The sequence below is a fragment of the Dromiciops gliroides genome, chromosome 2, assembly GCF_019393635.1.
Source record: "Dromiciops gliroides isolate mDroGli1 chromosome 2, mDroGli1.pri, whole genome shotgun sequence".
NCBI classification, from domain to species: Eukaryota; Metazoa; Chordata; class Mammalia; order Microbiotheria; family Microbiotheriidae; genus Dromiciops; species Dromiciops gliroides.
Genome location: NC_057862.1, coordinates 58,267,034 through 58,293,065, shown reverse-complemented (window position 1 = coordinate 58,293,065; position 26,032 = coordinate 58,267,034). Strand labels below are relative to the sequence as shown.

Sequence of the window (26,032 nt, the reverse complement as noted above, 5' to 3'; positions counted from 1 at the left end):
GGGAAGCCAGAGGTGAAAGAGGCAGATAGGTAGAGGGGGCAGGGCTTGCTACAGCTAGGCAGGAGCTCAGAGAATTAATTATCTATTAAAGAGTTTGGCTTCAGTCCTAAGGGTCAGTAAAGAGAACTCTGTCAGGAGCCACAGGTTCTTATTATCCCATGCCCTTGGGCCAGAGCAAGGCTTAGAATTGCTTGTAAATTTTACCATTTTAGGAGAGCAGATGAGGTAGGTGGATGGCTTTCCAATATGTGAAACACCGATAAGTGATAGTTAACGGGGAGAAGGAGGAGGAAGAAACCTTAGAATCACCAAGTAGCAAACAATTTGGGACCTTTTGCTACAGGGGCAACAGTGTTTGATAGCTGATATTTATAATTGTGGCCCTGATTCACTTATTAATGCAAAATTGAGTTGAAGCTTATTATGGTACTAAGAAAAATGCCTTGCGTTGGCATTGAAGTGCCTGTTGTCTTCAGGGCATTGAGAAAAAGCTACATTTATAGACAGGGCTCGATTCTAGCCCTGTCTTTGACAACATGCATGGCACCCTGGGCAAGTAAGTCTCTGAGTGCCCCAAGCAATTTTCTAAGCCTATAAGTTACAGGGACATTGCTGCTTGGCAGTTCCCTCAGTTCGTGAAAGCAAGTAATCATTTTAGAAACTTATCTGTCCAGTGAGAGACATGAGTGGATAGAGAACTGGACTTGGAGTCAGGAAGACCACGTTTTAGAGCTTTAGTGACCATGGGCAAGTCCCTCATCTCTCAATTCCCTAAGTGCTTTAAAGATTGAGTCAGGGCCAGCTAGGTGGCGAAGGCCTTGGAGTTGGGAGTACCTGAGTTCAAATCTGGCCTCAGACACTTAATACTTACTAGCTGTGTGACCCTGGGCAAGTCACTTAACCCCCATTGTCTCACTAAAAAAAAAAAAAAGATTGAGTCACAGTGGGGGTGGCAACCTGCATGAGTAGAGGTAGTTTTCTAGGAGTTTCCATTAGCAATTGAACAGCAGGCCCAGTTTCTGTCCCTGTCCTCGTCCCTTCTAGCCATTATATTTTAAAATCTTAAAATACTTCACAAAAGGCCAGTGACTGAAGATACAAACTTCAGTTACCTGAAATTTTCACTTAATTGGAACACCTCAGGCCTTGATAATAACTCTACTAAATTGAGATTTGGTGAGTGTGTGCTTGAATCATGCTTATTTTCTCTTGAATATCCCTTTAAAAAAATTGAACAAGGAAAGGTCAGCAGAGAGGGAGGGAAGGGTAGGACATCAGGCAAGGGTTGGGAATACTTGAGGGGCATCCTTGCAGTCTAGTTTTATTTTGTGGATTCCAGAGAGTGGCATCAGCCTGGAGAATGGCGTGTTTGCTGCTGCTGTTGTTCCCGGAAGCCCTGCTTCTAAAGAAGGATCCCTTACCGTGGGAGACAGGATTATTGCTGTAAGTCAAATTTACAAAGCCTGAGGGTTGTCTGCCATAAATGGACAATGTAATTACATCTGGGAAAGGAAAAACAACCCACTCACTGGGAACCTGTGCAACTTGAATATACTTACTGTTCCCTGCTAACTCCTCGCATATAAAGAAATAAGCATTAAAACAACTTCTCTCTGAGAATAAGCTGCCAAAGATATGAAATTTAGAGCTGACTTGCCCCACATGGGGATGAAAGTCTTGGTTTCCTACTTAATGGAGGGGTCAGCTGCATTACCTTTCTTGTGAGGGAGTAGTATGGCTGTAACTGTAAATGTGAACCTTCTCTACCTATATGTAAGGCATTCAACCTACATATAAGTTGTCCCATGTTCATTCTCACTGGTGGGGCTTTTTTCTGTCTTATGTCCCGTGTGCCCTGGGGATGGTCCATGGTGCCAGACCCAGAGAGTGCCCTTGGACAGCTTCCAGTCTAAAGCAGGATAGAGCATGCCTTCACACTAGCTGGTTTAACTGGGTGACCTCATAGTTCCGTGCTTGCTCCAGGTGAATATAGGGGGTTTCAAAGGATTCTCTTGTGGCCAGTCCTGAGGTCTCATTTCTCCCTCTCCCCCAGATTAATGGCATTGCACTAGATAACAAGTCTCTGACTGAATGTGAATCCCTTCTCCGGAACTGCCGGGATTCCTTGACCCTCTCACTAATGAAGGTAAAGAGCTATAAATGCAGGCTTCTCTTCTCTGGGTGTATGGGTAGAGGCAAAAGGGTATTCAGTGAGGCCAAAACAGGAATTGAACTTTGCTTATGTCTATTAGCACTACTACCTTTAAAAATCTTTCATTTTTCTTCTCTCGTTTATTCACTCAACAAACTTTTTAAAAATAGCATTTTATTTTTTCCAATTACATATAAAGACAAATCCATTAAATAAATTTGAATTCAAAATTTTCTCCCTCCCTCTCTCACCTCCCCCCTTCCTAAGATGGTAAGCAATTTGATACAGGTATCTGCAATGGTATAAACATTTCTATATCAGAGTCCCCACACTGTTACCTTCCTAGTTTGGGACCTTGTTATTTCTCATTTGCAATATTTAATTTTTATTTTTTTTTATTTTTTTGCGGGGCAATGAGGGTTAAGTGACTTGCCCAGGGTCACACAGCTAGTGTCAAGTGTCTGAGGCTGGATTTGAACTCAGGTCCTCCTGAATCTAAGGCCAGTGCTTTATCTACTACTGTACCACCTAGCTGCCCCTCATTTGCAATATTTTAATCATTTCCCAGTTATCTTCCTAATGTATAGGTCTGATGACATCGCTCTACCCCCGCCCCCCATAAAAAACCTTTAGCTGCTCACTATTACTCTTTTTTTTTTTTTTTTAGTGAGGCAATTGGGGTTAAGTGACTTGCCCAGGGTCACACAGCTAGTAAGTGTTAAGTGTCTGAGGCCATATTTGAACTCAGGTACTCCTGACTCCAGGGCCGGTGCTCTATCCACTGTGCCACCTAGCTGCCCCCTCACTATTACTCTTTATCTTGGCATTTTAATACCTTCCCAGTCTACATTCAGCCTGTCTTTCCAGCTTTATACATTTGAGCCAACTTGCATTTCTCACTGTTTTTGCCATCTCCTGAGCTTCAGTGCATTTCCACAGATTGTTCCCCATGCCTGGAATGCATTCCTTCTTTTCTGCTGGCCCGGCGAGTGCTGCCGCCGCCCCCCCCCCCCCCCCCCCCCATTGATCTCCCCAGGACAAAGTGTTCTTGATACCTTGTCTCAGTCTCTTTTTTGCCCAATCTCCTTCTACCTGGTATGTTTACCTATATGTCTTTTATATACCTCCCCCTCCTCGATAGTCTGTAAGCTACTTAGGAGTAGGGACTAGACCATTTTTTATATTTTTATTCTGAGTGCCTAGTCCAAGGCCTTGCACGTTGATGTTTGATAACTAAATTGAATTGAAGAGAAAATGTACCTCCCTCCCTTCTTTGCAGAGGTGGGAACTGTGGGTGTGGATAATTGCATATACTGTCAGATTTGACTGATGTATTGGTTAGGTTTTTTCTTTTCTTTTTAATAAAGTATTTTATTTATTTTTTTCTCATTACATGTAAAGATAGTTCTCCCCAAGCTTTCCAATTTCAGATTTTTCTCCCTCCCTCCCCCCCTCCCCTAGCCAGCAGGTAATCTGATATAGGTTTTATATAAATATAAAATAACATTAAACATATTTCTTCATTAGTCATGTTATAAGAGAAAAACCAGAGCAATGAGGAAAAACCTCAAAACAGAAAAACAACAACAACAGCACCAAAAACAAAAGAAATACTATGGTTCATTCAGCATCTATACTCCACAGTTCTCTTTCTATCATGAGCTCCCTGGAACTCTTCTGTACCATTGCATTGGTGAGAAGAATATAGTCCATCACCGTAGATCAACACACAGTGTTGATGATACTGTGTACAATGTTCTTCTGGTTTTGCTCATCTCACTCATCATCAGCCCACTCGAGACCCTCCAGGTTTCTCTGAACTCCTCCTGCTCATCGTTTCTTACAGCACAATAGTATTCTATTAGGTTAGGTTTTTTCAAACCATATATTTTTTATTTTTATTTTTTTTGAATGACCAATATTTTCTACTGTCTCCAGTCCTCTCCCTCCCCTCATCCCTTACCTGTGCCCTCCCTTATAATAATGACCTCTGACATCTAGGTCCATGATACCATAATCCTAAGAAAGAATAAAAGGAAAGGAAAAAAAGTTCATTAACTTAACCAGAATATTGGGAAAAAATCTGACATTGTATCCAGTGTTCTATTCTCGTAGCATTCTTCGAAGGAGCGTAGCAAGTTTGGGTTTGGGCATTCTAATTTCACAGCCTTTGGGTTTGATTGTTTTGTTGTGGTTCTTTATGTGTGTATTGTTGAAGTCAATTGTGTAGCTTTGTTTTCCCTGGTTCCTCTGACATCACTTTGCTCTTGTAACTTTTCCCATACTTCTTTGTAGTCATCATTTCCAGAAGCACAGTAATATTCCAGGATACTCTTGTATCACATTTGGGTATTCCCTGTCAATCAACATTTACTTTGTTTCCAGGTCTTTGCTGTCACAGTAATTCTTTTTGATTCTTTGTTATAAGGGATGGCTAGGGGTGGGGTGTGTGTGTGTGTGTGTGTATGTGAGAGAGAGAGAGAGAGAGAGAGAGAGTTGAATGCCTATAGCCCCCACTGCTTTCTTTGCCTGTGGAGTTGAGCAGACTGATTGTTCCTTGCTCCTTCATGATCTGAATGTTCGTTCTCTTTCCTCCCTGCCTTTGGGCCCTTGTAGGTGTTCCCTCAGAGCTCCTCGTGGAGCGGTCAGAATATTTTTGAGAATCTCAAGGACTCGGAGAAAGTGTTGAACTGTCGGCTCCATGCGTCCGAGGTCCAGGTTCAGAACAAACGAAACTTGACTCAGCACAACAGTTCCACACAGACGGACATTTTCCATTTGGAGAGCCTGGAGGACAAGAAGGATCCAAGCACCCCAGGAAGCGGTGGAGGTTCCTTCTGTGAGCACAAGCCCTTCCCCCGAGCACCCTTGCAGGTTGTTGACCCTCATCGGAGCTGCCACAGCGCCTCGGAGCACAGTCTTAGCTCCTTTAGCTCAGACCCTTATGGGGAGCGTGGGTATGGACTGGTGAATTTGGGCAGTCGGCGGATGCTGCCTCCCTTTGACACTGTCATTGGGGACTGTGTCCTGGTGGGAAACACGTTGGGAGAGGCAGGGTCAGGAATGAAACACAGTGGTGGGACCTGGCCCAAGGTTATGGTCAATGCCTCTTCAGCAGAGACAGAGAAATTCTCTGTCTATAAGAAACCAAAGCAGAGGAAGTCAATCTTTGATCCGGACACTTTCAAGCGCCCCCAGACACCTCCCAAAGTAGATTACCTCTCTCCAGGCCCTGCACCTGCTCATTCTCCCCAGCCCTCCAAGGCAGAAGGGCCCCCAACTCCTCCTACTCCTCCCAAGAGGAGTGACTCCATTAAGTTCAAACACAGACCACAAGATAGCTCTGGTTCAGAAACCACACTGGTACCCAGCTCTCCTTCCACCAGTCCGCCAGCCAGCCTTCCTTCTGCACCAGCCCCCCTGGGGCTCAAACAAGACTCCTCACCTCACAAGGGGAGGGGTCGCATTCCTGGGCACTACTACCGGGAAGAGGAAGGGGACTGTGCCCTCTTGCCTGGGAGGAAAGCCTGTGAAGAGGATGCCAATTTCCAGAGAGGGGATGAGGCAGATCTGAAGCGACCCCGGCCCAAATCAGCACCGATTCTTCGGCATAAACTCACCCCAGTAACCATTCCCAACCAGTCACTTCAGGTAAAGCCTGGCCATGGGTAGGGAGGGAATGTGGGTGGTGGAAGGTCAGGAGGTCTAGCATACTCAGTCGGGCAGTACTGGGGATTCAGGTTCTGGGGAGGGTGGTTACTATTTTTTTGACTTGGCCACCAGAGAATGGTGGACGTCGATGAACAAGCAGACCCTTTAAGTGATGTGGAATCCAGTGGTAGGATTTGGGCTCCTAGTTGGAGGACGGGGATATGATCTTTAGGTATAGTCATCTAACAACCCACCCCATGTTTGAGGTCATGGCCCATCGACATATTACCAGCTCCTTTGAAAATAGGAGTAGGGCATTCAGTGTGGTGTTGGCATGTTAAGGTGTAATCCTGGCAAAATGAACCTTTGCTCCTGGTTTTGTCCTACGAGACCTAGGAAGTGAATGGGGTGAGTGTGCAGTCAGTCGTCCACTTTGGTTGGTTCCAAATAAGGCACAATGCCTGAAGCTCTCAAGAAAGTGACTACATAGTTGACAGTAGGTCTGATGGTTCAGAAACATTTACTGAGCATTGTAATTCTGTAGTCACTGAGCAACTGTGATGTATGAGGGACAGAGAGCAAATACCAAGATGAAAGACACAATCCGTGCCTCTGGATGATCTCAAAATCCCTAGAGGAGTGAGAGGGTGAGCATTATTGCTGCATCCAGGGTGTTCCAAAAAGTCTTAGTGTGGCTTTGAAGCTTTTTCTTTTCTTTTTTTTTTTTTTTTGAAGCTTTCATAGCTTGAAAATGGCACAAAGATTTTTTGGAACACCCGATGTATTAATGGAAGGAAGTGATTAATTGTGTATGTCAGATAATTGGAGGATGTGGGCAGGCCCTTTGATGGGTTGGACAGAAAGAGACAAAATTCCCACACTCGAGTAGTTTATAGTCTTGTTGGGGAGTTAAAATGTTCATATGTGAAAAGAGGTCATGATAGGCTGGTATATACCACAGTGCCCAGAGGAGTAGAGACAAGAAGTGCTGTGGTTTGAGTGATGAAGGGTTAAGGGGAAAAACATTATTTTTTTGAGCCAGCATCTAACAAGATGAAACATTCAGAAGAAGCTCATGTTGTATTCTCATTTACATTTAACACAGTGCCTGGCCCATGGTAGGTGCTTAATGTTTCTTGACTGACTGACTGACCCAGTTGCATATGTTTGCATTATTGCTTGTTCCTTTCCCCTTCCTTCTTCTTCTCTCCCCTTTCTTTCTCCTCTTTATTTCCTGACTTTCTTCTTTTTTCCCCCTTTTTCTTTTCTTTCTTTCTTTCTTTTTTTTTGTGGGGCAATGAGGGTTAAGTGACTTGCCCAGGGTCACACAGCTAGTAAGTGTCAAGTGTCTGAGGCCGGATTTGAACTCAGGGCCGATGCTTTATCCACTGTGCCACCTAGCTGCACCCCCCCCCTTTTCCTCTTTCCTTCTACTCCTCCCTTCAATTTAACAAGAATTTATTAATCACCTACTATGTGCCAGGCACTGTGGATACAAAAACAAAAATGAAACTATTCCTGTCCTCAGGGGGCTTACAGTCTATTGAGGGGAAACAAATTTACATATATAATTGCTGATAAAAGTAATTTTTCTGGGGAGAGAAGTAGCAATCATGAAGGGGGGAGTCGGGGATCAAGAGTCTTTCTGTAGGAGGTCTTACTTTAGCGTAGCTTCAAAGGAAGCTACAGGTTCTAAGAGTTGAAGAGGAGGAGAGAACACATTCTCGATGTGGGGGATCAGAAGGAAGATCCTGCCCACTGTATAGGGAACAGCAAAGGTGGACAGTATAGTGCAGAAAGGAGAGCAAAGTGCAGTGAGCCTGGAAAGGTAGACTGAGGTCATTGTGAAAGGCTTGACAGTCAGACAGAGGAATTTGTATCTGATTCCAGAGTCGAGAAGGAGACACTGAAATGTCTCAAGGTGACATGGTCATGCTTATACTTTAGGAATACTGTTTTCTGGTTATGTGGAGGATGATCTTCTCACTTCCCCACCCCTCTCTTCTTCCCTGCCTTTTTCCCACTCCTCCTCCCTCTTTCTCTTCTCCTTTCTACCCCATCCTCCCTCCTCTTTCCCCTTTCCTTCCTTCCTTCTTATTTAATTTCTGTAAAGTCAGTTGTCACCTCTTCCATTTTGGGAAGTTGGGGTGGGGGGTCAGGAGGGGTCTGATTGCCCTATGTTCAAAATTACTTCTCCATAGACCTTCAACCCTAGGCAGGACTACTCAAGAAAGAATGAAGTTGAGCTATATTAGTCCATTTTTTCATCATATGTTCCCTGGTTTAAGACCTTACTTTCTGAAATCTTTCTCCAGTCCTGAAAACCAGACATACCCAGGTCTTTGGCCCCCTAGGAGTGAAGCTTGGGTGACCCATTTAGATAGCAAATGATTATAATTATGACCTAGATCAGAGCTCCAGTGTGGAATGCATTCTTCTGTGGGGCTGGGGGAAGACTACATTTTCTTTCTTTTTTTTTTTTTTGGTGAGGCAATTGGGGTTAAGTGACTTGCCCAGGGTCACACAGCTAGTAAGTATCAAGTGTCTGAGGCTGGATTTGAACTCAGGTCCTCCTGAATCCAGGGCCAGTGCTCTATCCACTGCGCCACCTAGCTGCCCCTGGAAGACTACATTTTCAAACTTCTGTTCTATCATTCCTTGGCTCCATTGGAATATCTTTTGTCTGTGGTTTGTAGGCACAGAAATACACTCCAGCCACGGAAGAACACTTCACCCCCGAGGTCCAGGAGTGGATCCCCTACTCCCCAAAGCGTTCTTCCAGGCACAGTGATGGCTTTGTCCCTATTTACTCTGGTGGAGTATCTGCAGGTGAGTTTTTACAAGATCCCAGGGTTTGGTAGGAAAGGACACCGTGTTCCAGGCACAGACAAAAAGAGAACATTATCCTTTTTTTAGTCATCAGCCTCCTTGAGATCTGCCCAGATGCCTGAAACGTAGTGTTCCCTTGTCCTTCAGATTCACTTCTGATTTTTGTGATTTTCTCTCTTTTTACAATATATTCACATCAACAGATTAGGCACCCAATATACAGAAGCAGAAGATTACCACTAGGGCTTAGTGTTGGATAAACTCAAAAGATCCCAGCTCTTGGGGCAAGAAGCCCTGGTCCAGGGGCTAGAAGGAAACTTCTGGATTTAATACAGTTTTCTCATCAGGCAAAAGCCAAATGATGAGCGCCTGCTACATTAGTGAAAGGCCCTCAGATAAATTAGCTCCCTTCCTCCATTTGGCTAATACAGTGCTGTGTGGATTTGAGGTAGCCCTAATAATTAGAGTTTCTAACCCTGTATAAACTGAGCTCTTGGAATAGGTTGGAGTAGATGCCCTCTTAAGTCCCATCCAATTTTGAGAGTCTCTGATTCCTCGTGAGATTTCAAATAACTAAATTCCTAATTAGGTTCTCTCTATCATGGCTTCTCTTGACTTTTTTTTTTTTGGTGGTGATGCAGTTGGGGTTAAGTGACTTGCCCAGGGTCACACAGCTAGTAAGTGTCAAGGGTCTGAGGCAGGATTTGAACTCAGGTACTCCTGAATCCAAGGCCAGTGCTCCATCTACTGCTCCATCTAGCTGCCCCTTCTCTTGACTTTTAAGGTCAATGAAGGGAAAGGGATCTTGGATAGTTTACCTGACTCTTAGAAGTAGACCCTTTTGGTCTTCACCTGAGAACTAAGCTATTAACCTTATGAAAAAATGCTCTAAATCTGTACTAATTAATCATGCAAATAACAGTAACCTCAAACCTATCAGACTGCCAATGACAGCTATTGGAAGGGCTTTGGGGAACAGGCACATATAGTGCTCTGTTGGTGCAGCCATTCTTGAAGGCAATCTAGAACTATGCCCAGATAGTTAGTCAGTAGAACATATCCTTTGACCCGGCCCTAGCACTTCTAGCCCTATACCCCAAAGAAACCGAAGAAAAAGGGAAAAGGAATTATGTAGAAAAATATACTAGTTCCTTTTGTGGCAGTCCAGAATTGGAAACTCTTGAGCCATCTTCCTAATGACTAAACAAATTGGAATGTCATTGTGCCATAAAAAATAATGAAATGAATAGTTTCAGAGGAAGACTGGGAAGACCTTTATGAACTGATGCAAGTGAAAGGTGCAGAACAAGAACATTTTATACAATTGTAACAATGATAATGAGAAAAAAAGCTTTGAAAGACTTAAAAACCCCGATCAATGCAAGGATAAATCACGATTCTAAAAGAAGGAAGATGAAGCATTCCACTCATGCTGTCAGAGAGGTGATGAGTTTAAAATGGAGTCTGAGGCAAGAGAACGAGGCTTTGTCTGGCTTTACCTCCTGAGAGCCCAAATCTTCCCTTGGAACTCTTCTCCCAGCAGAATTGGCCATAAGTCAGTAAAATAAAGATAGAGAGATGCAGGAGAGGCTCCCTTCTAGGGCTAGTTAAGACTGGCTTTGCCCCTGGAGTCAGGAATTACATTAAAATTAAAAATAATTAGTTAATGTCTGGGTCAAATCTACTCTTTTATATATATATATAAATCTACTCTTTTATATATATATATATAAAGTGTCTGAGGCTGGATTTGAACTTGGGTCTTCCTGAATCCAGGGTCGGTGCTTTATCCAATGCAGATAATGTTTATAAAGAATGTTTGCACCTTAAAAGTTATACAAATGTGAACCATTGCTGATGTTGTTGTATTACAACTATCACCATTACATTACCTAGAGAGCCTAGGTGGGTGTAAATGAAGAGGGAAGCTGTGGGCTAATGGTTTTTCTTCTGGCCCGTTTTCCAGGTACTGTTCCAAGGAATTTAGCCCCATGCCCTGCAGTGACTGCCATCATGAGGAACCCTATCTACACGGCCTGGAGCCATAGAGTTCACCCCAACAGCTGCCAGTCTGCTGCCAGCCAGATGCACCATCAGCACTTGCATCCCAGGTATGTACTTAGGAGGTCACAGGAGGGGCCCTTGACAGACGGAGACTTAAGGATCAGAGAGATCAAGACATGTTCCCACACAGAGCATAGTGATTGGTATATATAGTAGGTGCATAATAAATGTTTATTGGCTATTGATGTGTTCCTTGGTCTAAGATATGTGTCAGCCCTTTGCTTCCCAGCTGTCTGCTTCTCCTTGTAGCCACAGATGCATGGTATTGCCTCCGTCTATAAAGAGGTCCTTGCACTTTGGTACCATTTACATGTGTAGTGGACAGAATAGTGGCCTTGGAACCGGACAGGAAGCAAGCTGACTTCAGATCCTGCCTCTTGACCTTGCCTGCTGTGGGAACCTCTTGACGATTCCATGCCTAGTTTCACCGTGTCTAAAATAGTAATAATAATACTTGCAGTATCTACCTTTCAGGATGGTTACAAGGCTCAGAGGAGACAGTATTTATATATAAAGGGCTTTGAGCACCTTGTAATGTTATCTGCTGCCATTATTATTATTATTATTATCATCATCATCATCATCATCATCATCATCATCATCATTATTATTTTTTGTGTGTGTATGAGGCAATTGGGGTTAAGTGACTTGCCCAGGGTCACACAGCTAGTGAGTGTCAAATGTCTGAGATCAGATTTGAACTCCGGTCCTCCTGAATCCAGCGCTGGTGCTCCATCCACTGTGCCACCTACCTGCCCCCTGTCATCATTATTATTATCTGCTCTTCTAGCAGAATGGCCTGGGCAGACTAAAAAGAACAGGAAGGGGAGCCTGTCGTGAGGGGTAAGGGTTTTAGTAAACTCTTCTTCCAGGAGATCTCTGTGTTTGGAAGGTCTAGGAGCAAAGCCCACCTACCAGGGAAATCTCTGATTAAAGACTGACTGGGTCATGTGCTATTCTTCACTAGATCACCTCAAAGTCAGTATTGTATAATAGGGTGATAACACCAAGGTCTGTATGGATATGTTATACAAGCACTCTTGCCTGTGCTGGGCTTCTGATCCTGAGAATCCTGTGAGATAAGCGGAGCAATACGATCATTCTTGTTTGTGCAGTGAGGAAACTGAGGCTCAGGGAGGCCTCTTGTACTTGTGGACGTCACTTACAAGTTATTGACAAAAAACGTGTTCACTCCAGCTCAATTTTCCTTCCCCCTCTCCCCCCCAACCATATGTTAGGAACTCACTCTCTTGCTGCCTTAGGGAGGACTCTGTTAGGGGTCCATGACCATTAATACTTCATCTGTAGAGAGGGGCATTTAGGTGTTGCGGTGTGTGGAGTGCCAGGCGTAGAGTCAGAAAGACCAGAGTTCAAATCTGGGCCTTAGACACTTCGTAGCTGTGTGACCCTAGGCAAGTCACTCAACCCTGTTTGCCTCAATTTCCTCATCTGTAAAATGAGCTGGAGAAGGACATGACAAACCACTCCAGTATGTTTGCCAAGAAAACCCCAAATGGGGTCACAGAGTCAGACATGACTGTAACGACCGGACAACAACAAGCTTTGACCACTATCCTCAAGCACCTAACTGCTTTGTTTCTCATGCAGTGCACAACACCAGGGCCGCCTGAGCCTGGACCTTAGTCACAAGCACTCCAGCGACTACTCAGAGACCTCAAGGACAAGAACCTCTCACGGGTCCAACTCATTACCATCTAGTGCCCGACTCGGTAACCATATCTCCAAGTAGTTTTAAATTTTTGTCCCTAAGGTCTTAGTAAGAAGACTTCCCAGGAAACCTTGTAAATAAATGAACCAAATTTAACATCTTGTGCAGATTTTTGCCTTAGCTATTTTTTTTTATCTTTGTAAATCAAAACAAAATGACCTCAGTGGTATGTGGCTGCCTCTCAGAGCCGTTTGCCAATGTAGCAACAGAAATTACTTATGTCTGCAGTGCATTCAGATCTGTTGTGATTGTCCATACCCATAAAGCCAATCCAAGGATCAGTGTACAATTTGCAAGAAGCAGTGTCTCAGGGATCTCTCCCTAAGATTTTGGGTATTTCTGGGGCCTTTTACATCCCAGTGGAAATTTGTTTAAGATGGAGGTTGAAAGGGGCATGTCTGCTTCTGAGTAAAGCTTTGCTAAATTAAGTTTGCCTAGTGACATTTCACTTGTTTGGGGCATAGCCTGCCCTAGAGTACATAGAGAAGGAGTTACCCAGTTAAGCCTAAGAATGCTGTGCCCTAAAGTTGCTCGTTTGCATATGACCAGTTGTAGTTGAGTTACATGGGCAGAATTTGAGAAATTTTAGGTAAATAACTAGGGAAATATGGCTACTATACCTTTTTCTCTTTTATTGTGAGACAAATGTAATTTACCAGTCCATAGATGGAAGGTGAGAATTTGGTTACTAACCGCAAACTAAGGTGGGGTCATTCATAGAGAGGACCCAGCTTTTGAACTAAGAAAGGTTAGAAAACAGGACAGGTTAAAAAAAAAAAAGAAAAAAGAACCTATTTCAGAGACTGGTGTTTTGTTTGTTTGTTTGTTTTTGTTTTTAGTAATTGGATCATTTTGAGGGAATTGGCAGGGCCCAGATCAGACCTAGTCTGTAAGCTACAAATATGGTGTTCCTCTTTGGATGCTGACTTTCAGAGCAAGAGTGTGTGTTTCCTTGTGAACTAGTGTCTGGCACCATGCATGATAAGTTGTAAATGCTCAGGAAATGCTTGTTGAGTTGAATTGTGAAGCTTTGTGATTTTAAAAAACAGGATCTTCAAGTAACTTGCAATTTCGGACGGAACGCATCAAAATCCCACTAACACCAAGATATCCTCGATCTGTCATGGGCTCTGACAGAGGTAAGATGAGGATCCCTTTTCTTATTTTTCCTGGTTGCTTCATGTTATTCCCTGATTTTCATCTTCTGGGTTGGTTTCCTGATTTTTTTTTTTTTGGCGAGACAATTGGGGTTAAGTGACTTGCCCAGGGTCACACAGCTAGTAAGTGTTAAATGTCTGAGGCCAGATTTGAACTCAGGTCCTCCTGACTCCAGGGCCAGTGCTCTATCCACTGCACCACCTAGCTGCCCCCATGTTTCCTGATTTTTTTTAACTGTTGTTGGACAACTGTTTATTGACACTTGGGTTGGGATGAGGAGGAGATGCAAAAAAAAGAGGAGACAGCTTTTATTCTCAAAGAGCTTACTGTCTAGTTGTAGGGCCAATGACTTGCTCTAAGGATATTGCTTGAAACAATAGCTAATGGTAACAAGCAATGTAAGATTAAAAATTGTCCTGTGTAGTGCATATCATCTAGGAGCCCATTGGAAAAAAAAAAGATACCCCGAAGACAGTGTAGCTGATGAAGGTTTTTTGAGGCTGTATGTCTTGACTGATGGAGTTATTAGCCCTCAGCCACTAATTCCTATGAGCATAAAAGAAATATTCCATCCATCTCTCTTCTTTCTCCCTCTCTCTGCAGGTTCGTTGTCACATTCTGAATGCAGTAGCCCTAGCCTGATCACTCCTCCCCAGTCACCCCTGAACCTAGAAACCTCATCTTTCGCCAGTAGCCAGTCCCAGAGCTCACTCTCCACACTGCCCAGGATTGCTATCAGCCCAGCATCAATAGGGGAGCGAAGGAAGGACAGGTGAGTGTGGCCGTTGCTGTTTGTTTGAGAATCAAGTGAAGAACATGATCTAATTGTCAAGCAAGACTGGGAACAGTTTTTTCTTCTGTTGCTTAGCCCAAGGCTGGTTTGCTGTTAGAACAATCAGTCAGCAAATATTAATTAAGCATTTGTTATGCATGTAAGTATTGTTTTTACATGTTGTGGGAGGTGTGGTAGAAGGCAGTTTTAGGGTGTGGTTTTTTTGTTTTTGTTTTTAGTGAGGCAATTGGGGTCAAGTGACTTGTCCAGGGTCACACAGCTAGTAAGTGTTAAGTGTCTGAGGCCGGATTTGAACTCAGGTACTCCTGACTCCAGGGCCGGTGCTCTATCCTCTGCACCACCTAGCTGCCCCATGGGTGTGTTTTTAAGGGAGCTTGCTGTACTTAAAAAACAACCGAACTGCAGTTATAGTATCACAGATTTAGAGCTAGCAGAGCCATAGAGTCTTCTAGTCCAGCCCCTCTCATTTTATAGATGAGGAAACTGAAGCCCTTGCCCAAGGTCACACCGATAGAAAGTAGCAAAGCTGGGATTTGAACCCAGGTCCCGAGACTCCAAGTTCAGCACTCTGCATTGTGCCCTGTGGAATAGGAGAGTGCACTGTGAGAGAGAAGTGTGGCCCTCACTAAGATGAAGTCTTTGTCTCCCGAGCTCTCCGCTATTAGCCGAATCTTCTTTGTCTCATTTATTTCCATGCTTAATCCTAGCACCATTCTTTAGAATGTTAGAAAGTAGCGTCTCTAGGAACTTTGAAATCAGTTATTCCTGTTCCTGCCGTAGCACAAGCCCTTTGGACGGGACTCTGATTTGAGGGCAGACATCCCTCTTGGAGCAGAATCCAGTCCCTTCTTTGCTGACCTTTTTGGCCCTTCCCGTCACTGGACAGTTAGAAAGTGTACTTTGTTAGTGGAGACTAGGTCTTCCCATCTCTTGCTCAGGCCCCATGAGTCTAGTCACTCTGATCTCCAAGCTGTGACCTGCTCTGTTTCTGCCTTGGGCTGGCCTGGAGGTCCTGTCCATTCCCCATTTCATATTTATTTTTTTTTTTAGTGAGGCAGTTGGGGTTAAGTGACTTGCCCAGGGTCACACAGCTAGCAAGTGTTAAGTGTCTGAGGCCGGATTTGAACTTAGGTTCTCCTGACTCCAGGGCCGGTGCTTTATCCACTGCGCCACCTAGCTGCCCCCTCCATTTAATATTAATGTCACCATATTCATGTCAGACTTTATGCAGACACCAGGTTGAACTAAGAGCTCCTGATCCTAAGAGATCCACTAGCCTTCAGCCTTTCCAGTAGCTTGGTTGTTTTTGGCTATAGTGGATTGTTAAATCACTCTTATAAAAATCTCAGGTAGACTTTAAAGCTCTTTTAATGCTAATCAGATGTTCTGATCTTGCATATGCCCTCTCTATTTCCTGTTGTTTATCCAAACAGGAACTCACAAGATTGTTTTAAGAAAATTTTGGATCAGGAGTGGGATCCTAGAAATGATTAGATTAGATTATAAGCTCTTTGAGGGTAAGGCCTGTCTTTTGCCTTCTCTTAGCACAGTGCCCCATATAGTAGCCCCTTAAAAAATATTTATTATTACTTGATTCAAAAAGCGTTTTAGGGGCAGCTAGATGGCTCAGTGGATAGATCACCAGCCCTGGAGTTAGGAGGACCTGAGTTCAAATCCGGCCTCAGACACTTAATGCTTACTAGCTGTGTGACCCTGAGCAAGTCACTTAACCCCAATTGGCTCAACAACAACAAAAAAAAGGCGTTTTATAATTGAAAGAGCTCTGGACTGACTGGGAGTTTGGAGACCTAGATTTTGTCAGTAAATAGCTGTGTGATCTTGGGCAAATTATTTGCCTTTTCTGAGCTTCATTTTTCTAGGCTATAAAATAGAGATTGGGTGAGTAGGTAGGTGGATAATGGGGTATTAAATCAGGTTCCTCCCAGATCTAAATTTCTACGATTCCATGATTTTGTGTTCAGATATGTGGTACTAATTTAATGTGTCGTAGAAATTTGAAGGGCAGATAGGTGGAACAATGGATAGAGTACAGAGCTTGGAGTCAGGAAGACTCATCTTCCTGAGTTCAAATCTGACCTCATACACTTACTAGCTGGGTGACCCTAGGAAAGTCATTTCACCCTGTTTGCCTCAGTTTCCTCATTTGTAAAATGAGCTGGAGAATGAAATGGCCAGCCACTCCAGTATCTTTGCCAAGAAAACCTCACATGTGGTCATGAAGAATCTTGAGATGGGACTGAAAAACACCCATAAGAAATTCAGATATTGGTTGGAATACTTGGTAAAGATTTCTTGGAGGAGCTGATACTTAATGCTTAAGTATTATGCTTAGCTTCTTAAACTGTGGGTTGAGACCCCTTGTGGGGTCATGTAACTGAATGGAGTGGGGGGGGGGTCGTGAAAAATTTGGCAACAGTAAAAGGTTATAGTATACCTATTTTCTATACCTATATACCTGGGGTTGTGTAAAAATTTCTCGGGGGGAAAAGGGATTGCAAGTGGGAAAAGTTTAAGAAGTTCTGATCTAGATAAGTAAAGATGGGATAGAGAAAGACTTTTAAGATGACTAATCAATCAGTCAATAAGCATAAGTGCTTGCTATCTGCCTAGGAACTGGGGTAATGGAATAAATTTCAAAGAATGGAACAAATCCCTCTGTGTAAGGACTTTATAGTCCAGTGGAGAAGACTAGTGCCAGGAAGTCAACCATGTATGATAAGCTTAGCCTTGGGAAGGAGAAAGGAGGAGAGTGGTTTGTCACCCAACTGAACTGATCAAAGGATTGTTAGAGTCAGTGCAGTGAGCGTGGTGTGAAGAGCTGTTCTGGGGGGTCAGATACCTGAAATATGGACGCCATGGTGTCTGAGCTCAGGGGGTCCCAAAATTGGTGGTTAGAAGAGAAATGGGAGATGGCATAAAGTATAAATGTCACACTGTGGAAAAACAGCAGATCTTGGTTGTCTCCTCCTCCTCCTCCTCTACTTCCTGTTACATTTCTCAGTGTCTGTTGTTTTGTGTCTGAGTTTTTCTTCTCCTTCTCTCCTGAATCTTCTGCCCCTTCCAGATATCTGTACCGTAATAGATCTTTTCTGAGACTTCCTGTGGCTCCCAGGGCTAGGTTCTCCTCCCTAAGGAGTCTGAGGTTGGCCTGACTGACATAAGGTTCTCCTTCTCCAGCAGTATTGTGCACTTCTCCTTGTGCCTGTTTGACACGTTTGGATAATTTCCCCAGGGAGCGTTTGCATGGTAATTGGGATGCTACCATGCAAAACCGCTCTGGTATTTTTTTTTTTTTGGTAATTATTTCTAATGGCTTGGGTTTGCAATGGCTCAATTCCTATGATTGATTTGCATCACCCTGTGTAGTTGGCAAATATAAAAATGAACCCCCCTGTATTGCCTCCCCAGGATTGACCTCATCCTGAAAGTTATCCTGTTTTTCTAGAGTTTTATATTCCCTCCCCTATCCCAGCTTCCAAACATTTATAAACTATATGGGTCAGGAACGCTTCCAAATTATGGTTTGTAAATCACATATTATATAAGGCAACTACTTACATATATAATATGGACCGTCACATTCTTTCCTTCTGGTAGAGTTTACAGTTTGTGTTGATCATTCTTTTTTGTTGTGTTCTCAGCCTTTAAGACTGTGTACTTGGTTTCTGTGGGGTGGTGCCATTTCTGTTTTTCCCCCTTGCATGAGGTTTCAGGAATGTGTACCATCTGTTATAAAAGGGACAGTCATTCCATTTCCATTCACTATGGTTGTCATCCGTTTCCTAAATATTTCTTTGATCTTCCTTGAAAGGGGATGCCATGCTGTCTGATCTTTTCTTTGTAGCCCGTTGCACGTCTGTTTTGTGTCTGTCTTTAATCTGTGATTAAGCACCACTCTGTCCAAGGTGGCCTTTAGGGCAAGAGCCTACTTAGAAGTGTTTCTTTTTTGGAAAAGGCCTTACATGGAGGAACCTCGCCATGTCAAAGTGCAAAAGGGTTCAGAGCCACTTGGGATTTCCATAGTGAGTGGGGAAAATGGCGGAATCTTCGTTTCGAAAGTAACCGGAGGAAGCATTGCTCACCAAGCTGGACTAGAGTATGGAGATCAGTTACTGGAGGTAAGAATTGACCTCTCCTGAGGACGGGGGGCGGGGGGGGGGGAACGGGGACGGGGGTCTCCTCATTTTGTAAATGTTTTTTCTAATGACCTGGAAATGAAATCACCCTTTGCCACAGTGATGATCAAAGCCCTTGTATTTGTAGAGTCTCCACAGGGGCCAAATAGGTCTCTCCACGGATGAGATTCTTCCCTGTGGTTTATGTTCGTGGAATATGAGCTAGAAACAATATCTATTCCAACCCCCTTATTTGATAGCTAAGGAAAGGCCCAGGTGAGTGAAGTGATCGTCCCAAAGTCATATAGGAAATGAACATCAGAGGCAAGATTTGAACCCAGGTCCTTTGACTGCAAAGCTCTTCCCATTGTACCTTACTGCCTCCTTGTGGTCCCTGGTGGTGTGACTAGGTCTGTTCCATCTCTGGCCTTGGCAGGACATGCTGGGGGTTGTGATCTTCTGACCTAACTTTTAAAATCCCAAGGTCTCCTTTGTACCATGTTGGGGTGTTAGGTGAGGTGTCCAGCAAAGATCACAAAATACCTTTTGGAGACACTGAGGATACTTAGACTGAAGAGAAGACCCGAGGGGCTCTTTGGAGCTATTGAGTGTTTGAAGGAATGTCGTGTGGAGGAGGGCTTCATTTTGCTCTCTTAGAATCTAGAGCAATGGGGCTGAAGATCTAAAGGGGCCAATTGAGGCCTGGTGTCCGTAGAAATTTTCTCTTTCTTAAGAGCTGCACAGGAGTGGATTGTTCTCTCTCAGGAGGCAGCGGCTTCCTCCTCCATGGAAGTCAAGCCATTGGTCTCGAATTCCTTTTCTGTAGGTGCTGGACTATAGGGAGCCACCTCTCAGATTCTGTGGTCCCAGAACAGCTTTGATATCTTTTAAAATTATTTGACCTTCCAGCTCTCCCAGGACTTGTCATGATCTTCCCAGTTTCCCCACCACAATCTGTCTGTTTTCTCTTTCAGTTCAATGGCATTAACTTGAGAAATGCGACAGAGCAACAGGCGAGGCTGATCATCGGTCAGCAGTGTGACACCATCACTATCCTGGCCCAGTATAACCCACACATGTATCAGCTTGGTAACCACTCCCGGTCCAGGTAAGGGTGTCTCCCTCTTAGAGATGGGCCACCGCTCTGATGGCGGTGAGACTGAGGCCAGGGAAGTGTGCCATTGAGAAAGGAGAAAGACAGCATGGTTTAGTGGATAGAAGGGAGGAAAGGGAAGGGAAGGAACAAGCATTTGTAGAATACCTACTCTCTGTCAGATCCTGCACCGAGTACTTTACAAATATTATCTTATTTCATCGTCACAACAACCTTGGGAGGTAGGTGCTATCATTACCCTCATTTTACAGTTGAGAGAATTGAAGCAAAAAGAGGTTAAGTGACTTGTCCAAGGTCACATCACACAGCTAGTAAGTATCTGAGGCCAGATTTGAACTCGGGTCTTCCTGACTCCAGGGACATTGTTCTATTCATTTGGCCACCTAGAGGCATTGGACTTGTAATGGGGAAGCTCTAGGATCAGAATCCTGCCTTTTTTTTTTTTTTTGGGTGAGGCAATTGGGGTTAAGTGACTTGCCGAGGGTCACACAGCTAGTAAGTGTTAAGTGTCTGAGACCAGATTTGAACTCAGGTACTCCTGACTCCAGGGCCGGTACTCTATCCACTGCGCCACCTAGCTGCCCCAGAATCCTGCCTTTCTTACTTGCTGACTGTTGGATCCTTGAGTCACTTGGCTAGCCTCTTTTTGACTCAGTTTCATTATCTGTAAAATGACAGGGTTGGATCCTATGACCTTTTTTTGTTTTTGTTTTTTTTTGCGGGGCAATGGGGGTTACGTGATTTGCCCAGGGTCACGCAGCTAGTAAGTGTCAAGTGTCTGAGTCCAGATTTGAACTCAGGTCCTCCTGAATCCAGGGTGGGTGCTTTATCCACTGCGCCACCTAGCTGCCCCGATCCTATGACCTCTTATGAGCTTTCAGCTCTGATTCAGTGATCTTATGGTTTGGTGTGACTTGTTCATTGAATAGATTAAAAGTGCCTCTTGTCACTTGACTTAATGATTCTACCTGTTGACTAAAGCCCTGTCCTTGGGAGGAGAGGGAGGAAAACAATCCCAGGTTTAGAGCTGAAAGGAACCTCAGAGGTTATCTTCTCCATCCTCTTCATTTTACAGATGAGGAAATTGAGGCTTAGTTTAAGTGACTTTACTTGGGGTCACAAAGGGAGCAAGTATCAGAAGTTGAATTTGAAGCCACGTCTTCCTGACCCCATCTGCTGCACCGTTCTTAGGATTTTCTTCCTTTTTAGATTTAGAAGCCCCTGGCTGGTTGGTTATTCCTGCCTCAGAAGCCCCATTCTTGGGGCCCAGTGACTGGGGAATATAGTCATGGGACCTGCTTGAATTCTCGGGCCATATAAAGTGAATGGCCTCCTGTTACTTAGTCATCGAATAGGTGTTTATTGGGTATATTTTCTGTGTGAAGTCCTGTGCCTAGGATAGGCCCAATGTGGTTACAAGAGAAAGTTTGATTTGGTACCCTTGAAAGTAGGAGGAGAAAGTGAGAGAGGAGGAGAGAGGGAAGGGTCATTTATTCTTGGTACAGGATTTTGCTCTAGGGCAGATAAGGATTGTTGTCTTAATTCTCTGTCATAACTTAAATTTCTTTCTCCCCTTAAAAGAAAAGCCCCCCCCCCCCCTAGAAAAATTAAAAACTCAGTATTGGAAGAGACCTCAGGGGTCATGTTGTTCGATTTGTATCTGGACACTAATAATGTCCCCTTGTAACCTTTATGAACAATAAGCACACAGTCATTCGACCCTCTATTGGAGGGTAGCTCATTCCACTTTGGGGTGCCTCTAATTATTGGTAAGAATTTCTCCATGTCCCCAAACCGTCCTCTCTGACAGCTGTGGCTCCTGGTTCTTCTTTCTAGGACCAAGCTAAACTTGTCTAATTGTTCTTCTTTGTGACAGTCTTCTCCAGGCTAAACAGAACCAGCTCCTTCCATCGGTCTTTGCGCGACACATTTTCTAGGTCCTTCACCATGCTCCTGCTTGCCTTTCTCAAAATATAGTGCCCTTGGGGGCAGTGGATAGAGCACTGGCCCTGGAGTCAGGAGGACCTGAGTTCAAATCCGGCCTCAGACACTTAACACTTACTAGCTGTGTGACCCTGGGCAAGTCACTTAACCCCGATTGCCTCACTAAAAACAAAAAACAACAAACAAAAAAATAGTGCCCAGAAGAAATAGCAGTGCCCTATATGTGGCCTGACCGGGACAGAATACAGGGCCACTATTACGTCCCTTATTTTGAAAACTCTGCTTCTTTTTATGCAAAAACCTTGACAGTGTTAGCTTTGGGGGCTGTCATATCACACTGTTGAGTCATGGCCAGTGGTGCAGATCTGAGCTGTGGTGCTTGGGGTGTGGGTCAGTGAAGGCGGTGGTGAGAAATGTATTCTGCCCCAACATTTTTCTTTTTCTTTCTGTAGCTCTCGACTGGACCCTGTGAGCTCTCATTCAAATCCACAGGGCAGTGGGTCTGCCACTCCAGACAGCCATTCCATCATTGACACCGTGAGTGAGCAGGATGAGGGGACCATAACACCAACATCCAAGCAGACCACACCCACCACCAGCCCTCGCAATTCCATCAGGTCAGCCACTGGTACCCCCTTATCCACAGATCCCCTCTCTTTGCCTTGAAGGTGACTCTAGATAATCAGACCATTTCTGGGCAAGGTGCTTGTTCTTGCTGATGCAGAATTTCAAATGGATTTGAGCAAGGAGGCAGCTGCACACACCAAACAATTAGTATCACACCGAAGGCCAAGATTTAGGTGACATGAACCTGGTTTTCAGGTATGCACTATAACCCCCGCCTTCATTTGGACCCCCATTTTCATCTCACGCAGAGCACAATCAGTTCTTACTTATCTGTGGGTTTTTTTTTTTTTTGAGTATTGGCCTTTGAACCCCATCCTGGGCCTGCCCTCAAACCCATCGACCTTCCCAAGCTGGGGGTGGGGCGGGTGGGGGCCGGGGGGTGTGGTTGAGCAGGTTCACATGTGGTTTATACTGAGCCAAAATAACTAGGGTGTGACAACACTGCCTCCCAGTGGACAAGCCAGTCTACAGCTTCATAATGTGTGTACTCAGTTAAACCAGGAAAACTCCTGATATTCTCACTACCATACGGGGTATGATAGGACAAAACGGCCAGGTGAGGGGAAAAGGTGAGGTGCACTCTGGGAGGGTTATCTTCCCCTCCCCACTTTACCTTTGCTCACTGACAAAATTATATATGAATGCATTGAGGAGAGGTCTAATATCTTCAAAGGTTGTCTTCCATTACATTAGTGTGGTCCTGGCCCTGTGTCTACTTGCTTCATTCCACATATGTCCATACCAGTCATCCCAAGCTTCTCCGTCTTGGTTTTTACGGTGCTGTCATATTCCACTCCATTAATGTAGCAGAATATGTTCAGCAGTTTCCCATCAATGGGTACCTACTTTCTTTCCATTTCTTTGCTGCCACAAAAAAGGGATGTAGCAGATATTTTCTAAGTGGGCATTCTCTCCTCTTCCTGCCACATCGTACCTCTGAGCTGGGTTCTTTTGATGCTAGCTGTTGTTTCCTTGAGGAAGCTTTTTAATAATTGCTTAAGTAGAATATAATTAGGAATCTAAATGTGTGACAAAAAAGAAAGTATGAGACACACTTCAAGGCCAAATAGACAATATTTTTTAGATCATCTCCCGACTGTTTTCTTTCTGTCTTAGTGAGATATCCAGTCATAGCTAAACCAAGGTAGCTTTTGGAATAGAAGTCCTGGTGTCACAGCCTTAGATCTCTGAGGTAGAGGGCACCTCCACAGGTAATCTGTTTCAGCCTCTTCTTTCAGACGGGTGAGGGTTTTCGAGAAGAGGACACTCAAGCCTGCTTCTTTACCTTTCACCTCAAAGATCCAGGACTCTTGGTGCCATGGCTAGAAACCCACTTCTCTTTTGACAAAGGGTCTGTGTGGGTGATGGGGAGCTGATTAACTCTTCTTCCTCCAAAGGGTCCTGGCTGATGCCAACAAGAGAACTCCAGAACCTCGAGTTGTCATCATCAAAAAGTCTCAGGTGGAACTCGGCGTGCAGATATGTGGCGGGAACCTGCATGGGGTGTTTGTGGCAGACGTGGAGGATGGTAGTCCTGCCTGTGGCCCTGAGGGGTTGGTGCCGGGAGACCTTATACTTGAGGTGAGGACTTGAGCTAATTGAGTGAACAATTTCTCTCCCATGGGAACCACTTAGGGTCTAGGCTTCTCTGCTCCTAGGGAGCATGCCCAATCTCATGAGGAAAACATGGTCCCTGTCACTTGCAGTTCAAATACCACCCTCTCAAGGCCCCACCCTGCTAGTGTGGCCTTCCTAAAATTGCGTTGTGTCTGCTTTGTATATGTTTTGTCCATGTTGTGTCCCCTAATTGAATGTAGCTTCCTTGAGGGCAGGGTTCATCTTTGATTTTTGCATCCCCGAAGCTTAGCATAGTGCCTGGCACATAGTAGGTGCTTAAAAAAAATAATTGATTGGTTCACTGGGATTCGCCCCAATCTAACAGGAAGGACATACTTCCCCAATTTGAGGAGCACCTAGCCTGATAAGTGTGGGTGGGTTAATAGGATAGGGGAAATGTTAAGGACATAGAAATGGACACAGGAAACGTGAGAAGGTGGAGGTACCAGCTTTGGAAACATCCAGTTCTTCGGAGAGGCCATGTGGGATGTAGAGAGGCGGCCGGTTCTATTCACTTCTTTTTTTTGTGGGGCACTGGGGGGTTAAGTGACTTGCCCAGGGTCACACAGCTAGTTAAGTGTCAAGTGTCTGAGGCTGGATTTGAACTCAGGTACTCCTGAATCCAGGGCCAGTGCTTTATCCACTGCGCCACCTAGCTGCCCCCAGTTCTACTCACTTCTGTTCTATTCATAAGTGTTTGTTAAGCACCTACTGTGTGCTAGGAACGGGAGTGCAAAGACAAAGCCGAGAAGATTCCTGCTCTCCAGGAGGTTTATTCTACTTCAGGGAATCTTCTCTGGGATAGCCATGGTGGGGGTGGGGGGTGGTGTGGATGGAGGGTGTCAGCCAAAGATACTCAGAGGAAGAGACCAGAAGAGGCCTGGGAAGTTTACAGTGGAAGGACCTGCCATCTAGGGACAGGGTAGGCAGATTCTCTCTGTTTCTGCCTCTCTTCTCTCTTGCTCCTGTTCTCTTTCTCCTTAGTCCTCTCTTTTCCTCTTTCCTTTCATCTCTTTTGTTAGTCTTTCTCCTCTCTTTCTCTTTATTCTCTCTCCCTTCCTTTTTCCTTCTTTTTCTTCCTTTCTCCTGAGTCTTCTCTTTTCCTCTCTCCTTTCATCTCTTTTGTTAGTCTTTCTCCTCTCTTTCTCTTTATTCTCTCTTCCTTTTTCCTTCTTTTTCTTGATTTCTCCTCAGTTTTCTCTTTCCTTTCCTTCCTGTTTTTCTCTTTTCCATTATCTTCTTTCTTCCTCTATTCCTTTCTCTTGTCCATCTTTCTCTGTCTCTCTCTGTTCTCCCCTTCTTCTCCCCAACCCCTTCCTCTCACCCCCTGCCCACCCCTGTCTCTCTTTCTCTCACCTTGTGTCTCTCCTCTTGCCTCTCTTCTCTGTCTTTCTCTCATCTCTCTTTCTCTCCCTGGACTGTGCCTTCCTGGCCCTGAGCACTGTGGCTCTCCTCATCCTCAGTCCTCCTCTCCTCTCCCTTGTCAGTATGGTTCTGTGGACATGAGGAATAAAACAGCGGAGGAAGCCTACCTGGAGATGTTGAAACCTGGGGAGAACATTCGTGTGAAGGTGCAGTATCGCCTGGAAGATTTCAACAAGGTCAAGGACATTCCAGGCGATGGATTCTACATTAGGTACTGCATTAAGCTGCCCCCGCCCCCAGTTGTCTTTTGGCTAGGGGCTGGAGTACAGCCTGTCTGCTCAGCATCTCCCCTCAGGGGTGGGCATAAGGATGCGTTTAAATTCATATTTAGACCTTTTCTCCCTAGTGGCAAGACAAAGCTTCTCAGTTGTTGAAGAAACAAGGCAGAATATACCCTATTTTGGACCTAAGGTCTGAGAGGCTTAGGAGGGAATTGCCTGAATTCTCCTTTGTGCCTATATCTCTGTTATCAGCCCCTTGCACTGAGGTTTGATGATTTCCTATACAAGAGAACATTGTGAAACGGGGCTTCAGAACATATAGTTACAACCCCATGGCAGATCCTTTCTGAGCAGGGAGGCACATTCCCTGCTTTTGGCTGCCCTTGGGCTGGTCAGCAAGAGACAGTTTGTGCCCTTGGGGAGCTCCTGACCTCATAGGGAAGTTTGGAGGGGGGTCTCAGGCCCTTTGGGAAGCATAGCACCCCGTTCTGGAGGTGCCTCTTTGGATCTAACACAAGGAGGTGTGAGGTAACATAGCTTTTGGGCACCGAATATGAAAGAATGTCTCTCAG

The 26,032-nt window shown here is 44.6% G+C and overlaps 1 protein-coding gene across 4 annotated transcripts in view; it reads left to right on the top strand.

Moving 5' to 3' along the window:
• DLG5 (discs large MAGUK scaffold protein 5) overlaps nt 1-26,032 on the top strand; it is a 153,846-nt gene that overhangs the window by 114,880 nt on the left and 12,934 nt on the right. For 2 of the 4 annotated variants that reach the window (XM_043983417.1, XM_043983415.1), the window contains 14 exons: nt 1,340-1,443; nt 2,054-2,146; nt 4,769-5,803; nt 8,500-8,632; nt 10,599-10,743; nt 12,305-12,426; nt 13,475-13,564; nt 14,187-14,355; nt 17,462-17,539; nt 18,353-18,515; nt 19,487-19,620; nt 22,023-22,187; nt 23,595-23,778; nt 25,302-25,450. In XM_043983417.1, coding sequence (XP_043839352.1) covers nt 1,340-1,443; nt 2,054-2,146; nt 4,769-5,803; nt 8,500-8,632; nt 10,599-10,743; nt 12,305-12,426; nt 13,475-13,564; nt 14,187-14,355; nt 17,462-17,539; nt 18,353-18,515; nt 19,487-19,620; nt 22,023-22,187; nt 23,595-23,778; nt 25,302-25,450 — 2,764 coding nt within the window. The remainder of the gene's footprint in view (nt 1-1,339; nt 1,444-2,053; nt 2,147-4,768; nt 5,804-8,499; nt 8,633-10,598; nt 10,744-12,304; nt 12,427-13,474; nt 13,565-14,186; nt 14,356-17,461; nt 17,540-18,352; nt 18,516-19,486; nt 19,621-22,022; nt 22,188-23,594; nt 23,779-25,301; nt 25,451-26,032) is intronic. The other 2 variants (XM_043983418.1, XM_043983416.1) reach the window with 1 other exon arrangement.